The sequence below is a fragment of the Urocitellus parryii genome, chromosome 3, assembly GCF_045843805.1.
Source record: "Urocitellus parryii isolate mUroPar1 chromosome 3, mUroPar1.hap1, whole genome shotgun sequence".
Classification (NCBI taxonomy): domain Eukaryota; kingdom Metazoa; phylum Chordata; class Mammalia; order Rodentia; family Sciuridae; genus Urocitellus; species Urocitellus parryii.
Window position 1 is genome coordinate 80,499,181 of NC_135533.1, and position 16,082 is coordinate 80,515,262.

The 16,082-nt window shown below is 39.6% G+C and overlaps 1 protein-coding gene across 2 annotated transcripts in view; it reads right to left on the reverse strand.

The window, feature by feature from the left end:
• Rapgef5 (Rap guanine nucleotide exchange factor 5) overlaps window positions 1-16,082 on the reverse strand; it is a 228,356-nt gene that overhangs the window by 12,029 nt on the left and 200,245 nt on the right. For both annotated transcript variants that reach the window (XM_077796732.1, XM_077796731.1), the window contains exons 19-23: window positions 15,688-15,810; window positions 13,685-13,863; window positions 8,711-8,801; window positions 5,529-5,579; window positions 4,639-4,726 (exon numbers count right to left, since the gene is read on the reverse strand). In XM_077796732.1, the coding sequence (XP_077652858.1) occupies window positions 4,639-4,726; window positions 5,529-5,579; window positions 8,711-8,801; window positions 13,685-13,863; window positions 15,688-15,810 (532 nt within the window). The remainder of the gene's footprint in view (window positions 1-4,638; window positions 4,727-5,528; window positions 5,580-8,710; window positions 8,802-13,684; window positions 13,864-15,687; window positions 15,811-16,082) is intronic.

Consider the following 16,082-nt stretch of genomic DNA (forward strand, 5'->3'; position numbering starts at 1 on the left):
GCTCTATACTCTCAGTCAAGTATTGACTCCAACCTGCTAGAAAGAAACTAACATTATTCTCTGACTAAATTGGCCCATTATGTTTTTAGGCCAGACAACTGAGCAGAAAATAAATGAATACTCAAACACAATAGGATTTTAATATCTATGTGTTTGAATTTTTAAAAAATCCCTGGCAAGGTATATGGGATTTGCTTGACTTAAAATAGTTAAAATTTAGATTTAGTTATTCAATTTAAATTTTTGGTTCCCAGAGTGGGTGCCTGATTCTATATAGGAAGTGAGTGAGGAAAGGGGCAGGGCTGGAAACAGCTGGATTTCTGGTCCCATCTGGCTGGGTAGAAGGAAAACATCACTGATGAACAGGGAAATAAGGCAGGCAGGGTGAAGGTACACTTTTGGAGGGAGGGAAAGCTAAGTTTTGCTTGGGACTCACAAAATTTAAAGTGACCAAGTAATTAGGGGCGCGCGCGCACACACACACACACACGAGATTCAAATAAAAATCTCTTTTGAGTTGCAAAATACAGAGAAGTGCCTCCTTGAACATCAGACTCAATGAAGATAGTAACTGAATCTCTGATAACGAACAATGTACACAAATTCAGACCAGAAAGCCCATCTCTGAGCATTTACAAGGATCATAATAAAAAATATACTATAATTTAAAGAGCACAAAAATATTCATGCTTTATCACAAACATGGAAATCTAATCAAATAAAAATAAAAACTGTAATCAAATAACCTGATAGAAAATGGGGAGAATGAAGGGCTTTAAAACTCCAATAAACAGAAAAAAATCATATTTGCATTTAATCAGCACTTTTATTCTGCTGGTCCCTAGGGGCTAATATAAGATACAGAGCTTCTGAAACCTGCCTACAAAACACTGGGCCACTGAGCTTTGACTGTCTGCCAGGAGATGACTCCAGTGACATGGTTACAGCACACACTGATACAACTCTGACCAAGGTTTCCCTGTGCACAGCCTGCAGTGTAGCCTGCAATGTTTTCATAAGCGGCTTTTCCTTTTAAACTGGTGTCCTAATAGGAAAACGATTCACAATTAATTACACAATCTGACACTCTCTGGTTATTTTATTATCTTTCACAAATTTGCTTTCAGAACATAATTGCAAGCTTTCACTTTGTGACACAATATTTAGAAAAGTGTAGTCAACAGAGTTAGCTTTTAACTTTTGTGTATAGCAAACAAAACAGCTCGTTGTCTACATGAAACACAGTTTGGAAGCTTGCCTTTACTTCCTCACAGAAAATTCCAGATTACAGATGCCTCTCAGAGCTCCTGGGTCCCTTTCTGTACCTTCCCCCTATGTTCCTAAGGACAATGGTGACAATGATGTCAGACACAACTTGAAGTGCTGTACCTGCATTAACTCATTTAACCCTCACAAAAGACTTTATACAGTAAGACCCTAGGAGGTAAGCAGGTGAGAAACCTGGGCCCAAAGGACATCCCCAGCTGATCCATGCCCCTACTATAAGCATCAGAGCCAGGATTCAAACCCAGAGAGTTGGGGCCCCTCCCCATGCTGCCCCTCAAGTTGAAGAGTCTTGGGCCTTTCTTCCAGTTACAGTCCACCTGCTGAATTTCTGGCACACTTGCTGCCTCTCCAACTTTTGAACCGTTTTCCTCCTCACTCCCTCCTGCTTTAAATCTCTGCTCTTCCTGGGGGTTCCCTCTCAGGCTGAACTCAGGGCCAGGAGAGGCCAGGAAGAGGTTGATGAGCAGGGAGCTGACTAGACCAAGCGGGCAGAGAGAGGCTGGAAGGGGCTGCAGCCCAGAATGGGAAGGGCTGCAAGTGGCTGAAGAGCTGATGTGGCTGAATGGCCAATGTGTGATGAGGAAGGAGTAAGAGAAAGACAGCCATAGGTAGTGGGCTCAAAACTAGGATGTGAGAATTTAAGTCACGGGATATGATTTGCCAGGTCCTTGTCTCAACCAGAGACACCTGAACACGCTCCAAACACCTCCTCCTAAATTTGAACTGGATGAAAGGAGACTGAAGAGATGGCAAGTGGTGGAGGAAGAAGAAACACACAAGCACCCTGACAGTCCTTTCTTTCAAATACCCCCGCAAACCTGCAGCAGTAATCTGTGCTCTGAGATAGACATGCAGCTCCCCGCAGGGACTACAGTTAATCCGCAAACACCCCTTGATGATTCACACTAGTGCAAGGGACCACCATCTTCAAAAATCACAGAGGGTACACATGCTGCTCAGCTGCTGTGGACCTCAGCTCTGCTGGAGCCTTCCTCTAGCACTCATTTAGGGCTTCCATTCATCCCTTTTAGGAACTGGCTTCCACAGCACAGTAGGGGGAAAGCACATCAAAGGCAACAAAATTCAACTGGGAAAGAGGAAAGCTGGCAGCTGGAAGGATCCCCAGGTAATCCACTTACCTGATAATCTGCATGCTTACAAACACAAAGAGCAACACTTGGGAGGCCTGAGCCTTCCCAAGCACCCAAGGAGTTCAGTTTGGTTCTATTCTCTAGTTAAAAGCAACTCCAAGTAGAAGATACAAAGAGGGAGGAAAAAGAGTTCATTGAAAATTAAGTCAGTTGCTCTAAATCTAAAATAGTTCATTACCACTTTTAAAAAAAAACACACAATAAAAAAATCTAAGAGTTAAATAAAGTTGTGTATTTTTTTCAAAGATACCTCATCTTGGGGTATGATACATATTTTAAAAAATTTCATTCTATTTTCTCCTGGAAATGATCTCAGACAAAAATGGTAACTTTAAACACAAAAGAATACTAATATTGTTTAAGTTTTGTAAGAAAGATTAAAGTAAAGGAAAAATAAATGCTTATTTAAACTCAAGAAGGTGTCTAACGAAAAGAAGAAAAATGTTTAATTTCCTACTTGTTCTTTTGGAATGAGTGAATGTATTTTTCAGTAGAAAAAAGCAAAATTTGTTTTGCTGCCAACAGAAAGGTCTAGATAAACTCAGTAGAGCAGAAAATTGTGTCTAAGCTAAGATGTAAGTGTGAGACACTTGACTGCATTAAACATTTTGGGAGAAGAAGCACTAATACACAGTACATATCTATACTCTGATCTAATGAAGTTAAAGGGAAACCATCAACTAATTTCTTATCACCCTAAAAGTATTTATTTTTTCAAAAATTTTTTCTTACAAAAATCAATTCCTTTCCCACAACCTTCTGTATTTTCTAGTGTCCCTTCTTGTATCTAAATGATTCTAAGTGCTATTTCTCACCTGCCACCCCTTTCCCTCCAGTTGATGTTTTATTTTGCAAATAGAAAGCATGAGCCTGAATAAACTTATCTTAACAAAAAAATCAACTGAGCTTTTAAATTGTTACTTCAGCATAGCAATCTCTCCTCATTTCAGCCATTAACACAATCTTTTCAGTTGGAGTGGAATATTCTGTGCATCTATTTCTCGGTCACCCTTATATTCTTGCTTCACAGGGATTCCTGCTTCATATTAGATGAAGAACAAATGAGGGACTGAAGAGATGCACAGGAACTCTCAACAATTCTGTAGGCTCTGGCTGTTCTGGAGCAGCTGAGGAGGGAGGCCAGCATTATTGCCAGTGGGGTAGCAGTGGTGAGAGGCAGGCCTGAGGATGGGGAGGCCAGGCCAGCCAGCTATACAATTCCAATGCAACCTACTTCCAGAATCACATTTATGGGTTCAATCACTGGGGCCTGACCCAGTGGAAGTTAGCTCTGAAGGGCAGAAGCTGGATGAAGGGATATTCCTACAAAATCCCTTCTAAGAATCAAAACATGGTCAAGAAAAATTCCCAAATCTTTCTTAGGGAAACATACAGGTGAACGTACAGATAGAATGTCAGGATTACAAGCCAAACCCAAGAGTTTCCTTTTATTTGTCCCCTTGGTTTGAAAGAGCAATCACTGAGATACCAGTAAATTTAAATGTCAGGTTTCACAGGGAATTATATGGTGCTCTAAAGAACAGAGTTCAGTGGTCTCGCTTTGGGCTGTCACTTTCCCAACTGAATTCCACTCCTTGAAAGCATATTCTCCACCAATAATTATTTTTAATATTTATTTTTTAGTTGTGGTTGGATACAATACCTTTATTTATAAAATAAACATATTTTTATGCGGTGCTGAGGATCCAACCCAGGGCCTTGCATATGCGAGGCAAGCGTTCTACCGCTGAGCCACAACCCCAGACCTCCACCAATAATTTTCATCTATTATGTTGCTTTGATGAAAGGGATTCCTCACACAACAACACAATATGGGCTGTATCTCCAAAATTCAGCTTGCAAACACACAGCACGACCAATCACCATTTGGGTCCTTTATGCCAGCCTTGTTCTTGTTTGAGTTAAGTATATTGCGGACTTAAAGAAAATAATACCAGGCTTAGAAGAAAAGTAAAATAAAAACACAAAACAATGTAAGTGAAAGTCTCTGACATCTGCTTAAGCACAATGAAGCAGTCAATATTTGAGTATTTGAAAAATGATCACAAGCAAACACAGGTATGAATCTCAAAATTCCTGTAAAGAAATAAACTGAGATTCCCTTTTTTGCCTTTTATAGTTAGAGTGATAAGCTTCTGAAAGATGGAATTACATAGTACAAAAGGTAGAAAATAATTACCTTTAAGCAATAAGGGCATGAAAGGAATTTTTGGTGGCTTCATCTTTTTGAATGCATCTCTGTAGGCTTTGTGGTTTAGGGAAGGATCCTGCCGAACCAAGCAGATTACAGAGAGAAAGAAAAATCAATGGTGCTATAGAAACAATTCCAAATCTACTTTGATAAACAATTTGAACATGACTTAGATATAGAGCAATTCTTCCTGAGAATAAAGTAGATAAAGGTTTCCTAGGAGAATAAACTCACTAAATTAGGGCAGGAAATCTAAGCAATGGATGAAACTCAAGTTACTGGTTTACAATAATGGGAAATGACTGCAGAAGAGAGACACCTTTTGATTGCCCTATTATTTTCCTCAAATAGGTTCTTTAAGTACAGTTTCCTCTACATAATTTCTATCATGAGGTAACCTCAAAGGTCTTTTGTTAGTACGCTACAAAGAAAAACTGCCTTCATAATGCAGACAATGTGGAGAAAACGTGAGAACACTGGTTTACTGTGCTATAAAAAGAAAACTATAAACTTTGGATCTAAACCTAAGAAATAGTAAAAAGGAGAAAAGGCAAAAAATAAAAAATAATGCAAAGATGTTAGTTGTTACTAAATTTATACTGATGAATTTCGTAGGCTTTGAAATGGATTCGGCTTAAAATCTGTCTTCAGAAAAATCACACTGAAAAGATTATTCTCAGCACCTTATGCATGGAGAGGAAGAAGCAGAAACTGCCAGCTCACTTCATTCCTTACAAAGCAAAGCTCCTATTTCATGTGTAAGCAAACTTGTTGAGGCTCCCTGACAGTGGAGTACAGAATCAACCAGTGAAATCTAGAAGGCAATCTGACGCTAATGTTAATTTGAAGAATAAATCCCCTCCAGCCCAACTACTTACTGTTAAACTTTCAAGTTCAGAGAAAAGTTTCTTGAACTTCCCAGGGATTTTCTAAAAAACAAATACAAACAACAAAAGGTCACAGAAGTCAGTTATCGTGAGAGGCATTGGGAGTTTTCAGTAAGGCGGGCTTACGTGTGTCACATTTTTGAGCATAAATACCTCGGTCATCTGGCTCTCCCCTGATTGTTTCTCATTATGCAATTTTCATCATCTCCTTAATATGACGTTGCTTAGAAATGTTGCTAAAGATAACTTAATATAACAGCCACATGATTCAGGAATCTAGCTGGTTAGACATTCCACACACTGTTGATAATTTAATAAAAACTTAGATTTTGGTTCCAAAGTCTACCTTTGATGAATGTTCTCATCTTCTTAATAGTCTTTCTGAGTGGGAAATAATGATGTTGGCTGACATTTTTTATATAAATGATATAACTGTATTTTACTGTAGAGGGTGAGTTAGTGAAGGGCCATGAAAACCTATGTGACAAAGCTTGCACTTTAATGGATTGAATCACTAAATCGTCAGACTCAACCACACTGACAGGTGGCATGTAAAATGACAGAGAATGGGAACCTACGTTATCTTCCAAAGAAAAATTCAGGCCAAATGACAAGGGTCTGAAAGGTTGCAGCCCACCTTCAACATGAGGAAGTGAAAACCTGGATGCCTTTCATAGGGACCTAGTGACCTTCTGGGTTTCAGAGCTCAAGCTTGCAGCCAGGCTCAGTGTGAATTCTGACTCTGCCCCTTTCCAGTTGTGTATTTTTGGTGTGAGTCTGCAAGCTCTCTGATCTTAAGTTTCTTTAGTACACATACCAAGTAAACTCATGAAATGAATACAGTCTGTGGCTGACACTTGGCAAATTCCAGCTATTAACATTAACGATGTTCAAAAAATGTTTATGGAATTTCTGTTTCCAAACCAAGTAAAAAATAATGAGGCAAATTCTCATTATTAAATGATTCATAAATGTTGTTTTCAGTTTGATAATTTTGAGTCTGGACTCAGTTTTTCCCAGCAAGCAGATAGTTTAATACATTTGAAAACTGTTCTCCTGACTTCGCCTCCTGATGAATGGAGGACAAATTTAAAGATATAAAATGCAGACTTTTGCAACTTTTGCAACTGACTTTAACCTTTTTTTTTGAGCTTTATGCCTTGGTCTACTGGATATTCCATACGAACGTCCCAGTGATACCTCAAAGCTAACGTGTCCAAAGTCAAACTTGTTCTACTCCAGGGGTCTGGCCCATTGGCTGCTTTTGTAAATAAAGTCTTATTGAAACACCATCATGGTCTTCTATGTATGTGGCTGTTCTTACACTACAATGGCAGAGTTAAGTAGCTACAACAGCAACGATGTGGTCCTCAGAGCCTAAAATAAATTTACTATCTAGCCTTTTTCAAAAAAAATGCTGACCTCTGATTTGGTTCCTCAAACCTCTTTCTTTTATTACATTTTTTTTTTTTTGTACCAGGAATTGAACCCAGGGACACTCAACCACTGAGTCATATCCCCAGCCCCTCTTCTTTTTTCTTTTGCCCTAGCCAGAGGTGCTCTACCACTGAGTGACATCCTCAGTCCTTTTTATTTTGAAATGAGGTCTCACTAAGTTGCTCAAACTGCCTTGAATTTGTACTCCTCCTACCTCATCCTCCCTAGTAGCAGTGATCACGGGTGTGGGCCAGGGTTTCTTGTTAGTCTTCTCAGCTACCCTGAGATGGAATGAGTTCCTTCACCTGCTCCTCTCTGGTCCAAGGATGCTGATGCAGGGCTTCATTCATCATATACACACTATGTTCTAAGGTATCCATTTTCTATCAGTCAGGGCACTGATACAGTGCCCTGCACACAGTAGGCAGTCAATATGCAGACTAAATGTGAGCTATTTGAACATAATTGAATTATTTCTATTCCTAATTTTTGCAAACCAAATTTTCTCTAGAGGTTTAATTCAAATTCTGCTCTCCAAAGGCCCTTGACAGCCACTTGTTTTCCATCCTGACAGGTTGTGGCATTTGTTGCCCATCTCCTGTAACCTCAGGATGTATGTGAATGTCTTGTTTGCTTAACCAGAGCAGGCAAGCCTTTCATTTCTTTTCTTTTGAACCCCTTTAAGGAGCACTGACCCTGACCCCTGGATCACAAAGTACATTCCCCCAGAGATGGCCCACTGAACAAAAGGGAATCCATGGAGAGAATGGTACAGCCGGTGACAGCACCTGCTCCTGAGAGGCCACCACAACCAGCTATACACAGGCTAGAGCCAGAACAGATGACGAGATGGTTACAGAGTGAAAAGGGAGAGGAAGGGCACACAGTGAGGTAGTGGGGCAGGGAAAGGAGGGAGAAGGAGAGGAAAGCAGAGGACAGAAGGAGTCGGGCTGTGAAGAGGCAGAGCCAGAGTCCGAGGTCTATGTCTGGCTCTTTAGGGGATCCCCAGGTTTGGTCCTTCCCACGCTGTCCTCAGGGCTCATGTGACAGAACTGGAGTGGGCTCCTCTATCTTCCAACCCCCCAAAACTTTCATCATTCAAAGAGGGAGGACAGTCAGCATTTGGGGGCCTCAAACTTATTACATTTTGTGGGCCTTCTTTTAAAATAACTGTACTTTGACAAATTTTACAAAGATATGTGCTGTGCATGTGAACACGATGCTGGAGACTTACAGATGAGAGGCCTTGAAGGTCAAATTCATGAACATCACTGCAAACCCACTTCTGAGCACATGGCATCATGCAGGCCAGACTGTGACAGGACCAGCCAGCATGGCAGTGGCGCCCCCAGGAGGAAGGCTGATCACAGCTAAGGAATGTTCTAAAATTTTCATCACTTTCATAGATATTAGAGAACTGTTTTAAAGAATATTTGATGGAAATGCTCCCTACCACACTGACCCATTACTTTTCAGCATTTTTAGCCTCCTAGTACTTATCACATTTAAACTGTTTAAATAAAATTCATTTATTTAGCAATATTAAGGATGGAACCCAGGGTCTTGAGCATGCCAGGCAAGCCATCTACCACTAAGCTACATGACCTACCCATAAATCAATTTATTTTAAATAAAGGTTTTCCCTGGAATTTCTTTTTCTTTCTTTCTTTCTTCCTTCCTTCCTTTCATTTTTTTGCCCATGCTCAACCCCCCTGCAATAGGACCCCAAGACTCACCTCCCAGGTCTGTGACAGTCGGCTGACAGAAGCAGTGTTAAGGCCCATCACAATGGCAAAGAAAGAATTCAGGTTTCTCTGGGCTTTGCAGCTATAGAATAAAGGAAAGCAGAGTACACTTTGAGGAAATAATCTTTCAATGGGTGATCACAAAAGATAAAGCTGGAAAGACTCTTTCAGGCCAGAGTTCATTCTCCCTGCCCTTCACTGCCCAGGGGAGGAGTGAGAACCCTCAGCTATTCCTAAAGCAAAAGAAGTGATCCCGTGCTTTCGCTCTTCTTTTAAGAAAAGGTCTATGCTCTTGACACCTCCTGACATTTCACAAGATCTCCTCTCCTTTAAAACCTATTTTGTTGCATTTATAACTTCAACAGAACAACCTTTAATTCACCTTTTTCTCTCCATGCCATATCTTCTTCTCTTGAATTGGTCTGCTATTCTCAGTTTTTGACAGTCAAAAGCACGTCTCACCTCACGGGCCTATGTTTTCCTCATCCCACCCTACTTAGACACATTTTCTTTGTTACCAACAAAATGACTACTATATTATGTATGTGTTTAAAATACAGCATCTATCCTGGGGTTTCTTTCTCACCTTTCTCATTAAAAGGAAATAAAATGAAAACTAGGATCATGTTGAGCCCCAGGCACTCTATAAGGTTATCCATTCTGCATAATATCAATCACCAGAGACCAATCTGGTCAATATCCCACTAATTTTCAAAGTCAGGAGAGAGGGCTTGGACTTCAGACCAGCAAGAGCAACCTGTGAATTCCAGACACTTCTTTATCTGGAGAGCATTTGAACACAACTTTTTTGAAGTAAGGCTTTAAGAGTAACAAACTGTTCTACCTTGATAACTAAACATCAATGTGTTTAGCAGTGAGCCAGGCACTCAGCAGGTACCTAGCAATGCTAGTTTAGTTTCCTTCAGATGCCATCTCTTCCATCATACCTCCAAAAACATCTCAAAGGGAATTTTGGGACAGGGTCTATAATTCTGCTTTTCTAGGTAAATATCATGTTATATTAGGTACTAGAGGCACTTCACTATCATCACCAATGGCTACATTCATCAAGAACATATGCATGATTTATTTATCCAGCTAGTGTTGGCCTTTCAGTTATTTTTAGTTCCTACCTGACAACTTTTTACTAGCAAAAGCTAGGAAGTCTTTAAAGGTTCTTGAGGTTCCCCCAAAGCTATAAATATCCAGAGGCACAAGGAGTATAGTTTATAACCAGGGAAATGGTTTGGGCTGTTAGAGAAGAGGCAGAGGCTGCTGCCTAGTGAATCAGACACCGTCTTGAGTCCAGCTACACCAGACTTCCAAGAGGTTCTTATCCCCATGAGCAGTAGAACTGGGAAAGTACTGCTGCCTCCACACTTGGGTGGCACACGTCATCAGGCATCTCACTGTGGAGCCTCGGCTGGAAGGGCCTATCCCTCTGAGTCCTGCCAGTTTTAGGCTGTCAGCTGTCTCTGGTAGGTGTGAGGCAACTGGGCCTCATTTCAGTTGACCCCTTTACCTGGTTCCTTGTCAGCTTTCCCCTGGTGGTCCTGGCTTGGTAGATTCCATTAATATGAGAATGGCTGCTGTCTTAGGCCTCAGTATGGTGATTCCACCTCTCCTTGGTCATTAATTCACTTATTGTACTCCTTCCTCCTCAGACCCCTGGAAAGCTCACACCAGCCAGAACAAACAAGAGCTAGCTCCACCTCCTAACTTGATGTTTTGAAATACCCAACCCCGTGCTGAGGCTCTGGTCAGAAGGAATGTTCCATCCCTCTGCCAGAAGCACCTTGCTGGGGGTCTCTCTCACTTCTGGTCATTCCACCTGATAGAGGCTCCAGTAGTTATATCATCCCCTATGGGCAGCAGGCTCTTAACATTAGAGTGTGTGTCCATTTATTTTTTATATTCTGTCCATATCCAATTGCCTCACATACAGCGAGCTCTTTACACAGCATTTCCCAAAGTTGAAACAAGAACTTTTGGGGAAATAATTTTAATATTTTTATGATAAAAAGTTTATTATTCCTCTTTTTTCAGCATCATTTACCATATAAAATTTTAAATAAAATTCCCATCTTTTATCTGTTAGCTCCCTACAAATATTTTTCATAGCCCATAAGGTTTTTTCTTTATAGTCAAACATAAAACAACAACAACAAAACACAAGCTAACTGATGGCTGTATCTGTTTAAAAAATAGAACTGAATTAATGTAAACACAATTTATGCAGAAGACAAATTTTACAGTGCAAATATCAGCTACTATTCCAGTCTGGAATCCTGTTACCATGGGTCATTCATTCCACGAAAAGAACAGACTGACACTAAACATTCCAGCCCAGCAAACACTCCTTTGTCTCTGTGAGGAAATAAAATCCACTCAATCCACAGAGGTGGGGGATGGGGATGCTGAGGAGGGAAACATGAATATGTAAATAGGATGCCTTAGGCAGAGAAAACACTTCATGATTGTGGAAATTACTGTTTTCCCTTGGTTGGTCCTACTAGTGTGATTATAAGGAATTTAACTTTATGTTTCTGTTGGCATTCCATCCCATGGGCCAGGATAGAGACCAGTACCATAAATAATTCAGGAGCATGGAGCTATATGGAGAAGATATGAATATATTTCTTTTCCCTGAGGATAGATATAATCTTATACTAGGAATGGAGCTGGGTGGTATCATTTTACTCCTTGGAACCTTGATGTCCTATTTCTCCATGTAACAGCCATTTACAAGAAAGCTTTTTACCTAAAAGAGACTCATCTTTAGGAATCTTACAGTCTATTTTAGAATATACAGGCTGAATTAAAAAAAAAAAAGCGCTTGGCATAAAAGCAGTCAGAGATTCAACCTGTTATCTTCCCTTACATCCCAGTCACAGCAGACCTAGGTCAGGTGCTTTCATGATCTCTTGCCTTGGTAAACACAAGTTCCTCCTTCTGGGGTCTTTTCACCTATGGTACAGTTTTTGAATGGCAATTCTGATCAGATCATTCTGCCTCCTTAAATCAGATGAAAGTCAGGATCTTTCATGGTTTGGTAACATTTTCCTTTGCAGATAAATCTCTAACAGCTTCCTTACAAACATCCCTCTATATTCCCCAGATTTGTGGAGGTGGCTTCCCTGGCCAGACTCTGCTTCTGTCTCCAGTGAGGCTGCTCCATGGAGAGAATGCTCTTTAGACCTTTTACCTATCAAATTCCACCCAGAATGCAAATATGTCCTAAGACACTACTTCCTTCACCAGTGTTTCCTGATTCCGATTCCACACCCTGTATATGAGCTTTCCCTTCCCTGAAGTCCCTTACAGAATCAGACCTCATCCCAGGGCATTCCCCAACCCTATTCTGCATAGCAGCTGGTTGAGCTATAGGAGTATTCTAGATGACGGCAAGTTGCTTGAAGGCAGGATTGGGCAGACTCAGTCTGATTGCCCCACACTACCTTGTATAGAGCTATACATATGATTGATATGTTTCTTGAATATACTGCATTGATAGGCACAGTCAGCCCTGCCTGTCTATGCCTTCAAGATCTGCAATTCAACCAATTGCAGTTCATGTACTATGTAGTTGGGACCATGATGGTGTGTTTGTACTGAACATGTGTAGGCTTTTTTTTTTTTTTGTTATGAGTTCCTAAACAGTTCAGGATAACAGCTATTTACATAGTATTCATAATGCATTAGGTATTATAATCTAGAGAGGGTTTAAAGTATATCGATGGATGTATGCAGGCTACATGCAAATGCTATACCATTTTATATAAAGAATCTGGGCATCCTCTGATTTTGGTATCCTGAGGGGGATCCTGGAACCAATCCCCTGAGGACACAGAGATGACTGTACTTGAAAACTGTGTAACATACAAACTACTTTGGAAGACAAAGAAGAAATAAAGTGGGAAGCCTAGGAGGCAAAAGTAATTGGGGAAGATTTTGATCTGCACTGTCTGTTTCTATTGGGAAGCTGTCCAAAGAACAGTCTTAGGAAGGATAACAATCTTGTACTTTTTTTAAAAAAATAAATTTATTTATTTATTTTAATTATGTATATATGATAGCAGAATGCATCCAATCTTGTATTTTAAGAGACAAATTATTAAAATTTCATTCAACCAGCACTTACTGAGTCATAGCTGTGTACCATATTCTATGCCAGGCACAATCACTGAATAGAATTGGTTCCTGTCCTAACAGAGTCCAGTGAAAGAATTAAAAGGGTAAAAAGTATGCGTGTGCTGAGGGGAGTTAGTGGATCTGGCATCTGATTTTATTCTTTTAATTTATTTACTTTTTAAAAAGTTTTGGGACCTGCATCTGAAAGTCATCTGGAAGGAAATAACATTTGACCAAGGTCTTGAAGAACAGCAGCAACTTGCTGAGTGGTAGTGGCCATTCTTGGCAGAGCCAATACCACGTGGCCAGACTTGGAAGTTACTGTGCATGACAGACATATTCAGAGTAGCTGGAATATAGGCTGCACCTAGGGGGGTGAGGCTCAGGGGGAAGGTAGGGCAGCTGGTGAAGGGCTTTCTAACAAAAGAGTCTGCAAAAGTTTATACAATAGGCATCAAAAAACAATGAGCAGGATCTCAGAATGCACCTGATTTTCAAGAATTCTCACTCACATCATCTTCTCTCATTTGCTGAGTCTACTGTAGTTAAGCCAGAAACACTGTAAGACTGGGTTCTGTTTATTAGTTCTGAGCATGGAACATGGTGCTTCAGTCTGTTATTTGGACATTTACTTTAAGATATAAATATTTTAAATGCAAAACTTAAATACTCAAGAACATTTGGTCATTTACCCTGATATCATGCTTTTATCTCCCAAACCATCTCATTATCACAAGGGGAAAAACCAAACCAAACCAAAGAAAACAAAAAACAAAACTGAAGTACTTTCTCAAGGAGATGATGGAAATAGCACTTTCACCACCAGCAACTTACTGAGCTGCGATTTTGATGAATTTTTTCACCAGCTGCACTCGCTTGCACAGCTGGCTGCAGAGCAGAATCTCTGTGGCCACCCAGAGCTGGACTTCATTGCATCTCTGGAGCAGAAGGCTGAGGTTCACAGTGTGCTCCCCACTTCCCTGTCTGCTGAATGTGAAGTAAATAAGCTCTTGCTGAAAGAAAATGTACCCATGCCAGGGATTATTTTTAGCACAACATAAAGCAGATAGAACATTTAGTTCATTTTTAAGAGCTGCTTCAGGTAGCCACACCATATCATTCATGTGTTTACAGAAAACAGAACAAATAATAGGATATTAAATTCAGAGTGATTGAGCTTTAGTTTTAGAGATGCCTCATTCAATAATGCTCACCTAGAATCCTCATATAATTTTTCTGACTGTAAGGAAGATATCTTTATATGATAAAAATAAAAATATTCTAAAGTTATAATCACAGGTCAAATGGAATCCCTAAACTTCTCAAACTTGTTATGTAGAAAACTCAAGTGAAAACACAAGCACTACTAGTGTTTGTTAAAGTATCAGACTTCAAATCAATTATCAAATTTTAATGTGAGTTAGGACCACCTGGGGGACTTTGAGAGCTAATCAGCCTGTCCCTGATTTCTGACTTAGTAGACTCTGGACAGGCTGAAAATGTACAACTCTATCTAGTTCCCTAGTGGTTCTGGAGATGATGGCCTGGGGACCTGCTCTTTGAGAACCACTGATAATGAGATATTGCCAAAATGTAAATAGAAAGAAAATTGATATTAAGAGCTAGTCCTAATAATTTACACATAAAGCAGAACCAGTAACTATTTATATCTACTGCACAAAAAGCAACAGAAGAGATTTGTTTTTTTAAAATTTATTTTTTAAAATTTATTTATTTATCTGGTGCTGATGATCAAACTCCGGGCCTCCCGAGTACTACGCAAGTGTTCTACCACTGAGCCCCAGCCCCAGGATTTGTTTTTAAATGACAGTGTGTGCACATTTGACAGAAGTAATCCACACTCTCCCCTGCATAATCAGTGGCACTTCCCATACCACCAACACTGCCAAAGACAAAGTCATTCAGCCTGATCAAGCACACTTCTTGCTCAAATTCAGATGGTAATATTGAAATTTTTAAATGTGAAATGTGATTCCTCATTTTCTGCAAACGGGTTCTAAACCGACATTTCAAAATAAAAATGAAACTTAAAGATCCTTAAATAGGGCATGAGGTTCTTCTTCAAAAGGAAAAGCCATTTTTGGAATGAAAAATGTCATTACATGGTAAAGTCCAACATATGGTCACACAGGGCTGTAACATTCTTCATCTCATGATTCCTATGAGCCTTTCTACCAGCCACATTTACTCATTAATCGTCTTTAGCTCCTAATCTATTATTCAAAAATGTTATTCTCTATCCAGAAGAGAGATAGTAATGGATATAAAATTTGAAAAATATCCAATATTTGAAAGAAAGTATTTTGAAGTCTTAAGAGCACAGTCTAAATTTTGGAATGTTCTTAAGTAAAAGGATGGGTATACACATCTTTTATATGTGTATGTGTTCAAATATAAATATGATTATGATTACTGTAAACTTCATGCAAAAAATGGAAAAATCAAAATCAAACATAAAACTATTCTTCAATTCCATTAAAGCATCATATATATGTATGTATATATATATATATATACACATATATATGCACACACAAATCATATGCCCATATAAATGTATATACACACATAAAAATATACCGTATCTATACTACTATACACAAGTATATAATTACATTAGAAAAAAATAAAGCATGAATACATAATCCAATTTACCTAGGGTGGGGTCAGACTCTCAACATACTTTAAGTCCACAAAATAACTTTTGGACCATGCCATCCTAGCATAACTCTACCACTGCACATCAAAACATCTCTTCAAGAAGAATTCACAGTGAAAATAGCATTATCGTTTTGATCTTTTCACTCCCTACTCACCTCGTGAATTGAATTGAACAGATTCCAATCAAAATTCATTAATTCCAGAGCAAGATCCCAAGTGTTCATTCCCAAAATCCTCATCGACCTTTGCTGTGATTCCTCATTTTCTGCAAACGGGTTCTAAACCGACAGACAAGCAAAAAATAAAGGAGCCTCAGTAATTCCCACAAGTTTTACAGTGAATTGGCTGCCTGTAGAAGTGCACCAGAAGCCCAGATTAGAAAGGTAATCTTTTCTGGTTGCGCTTAATATTTTTCCTGGTCTGTTCACCTTCAGTGAGTTATAGCCAATTTAGGAAACAATCTTGGAACTGGTAGAATGTGATCAATGGTACTTCACTGAGTTAGCCTCCCCCTCCTCCTCCCACCCAAAGCCAGCACACACCCACCCAC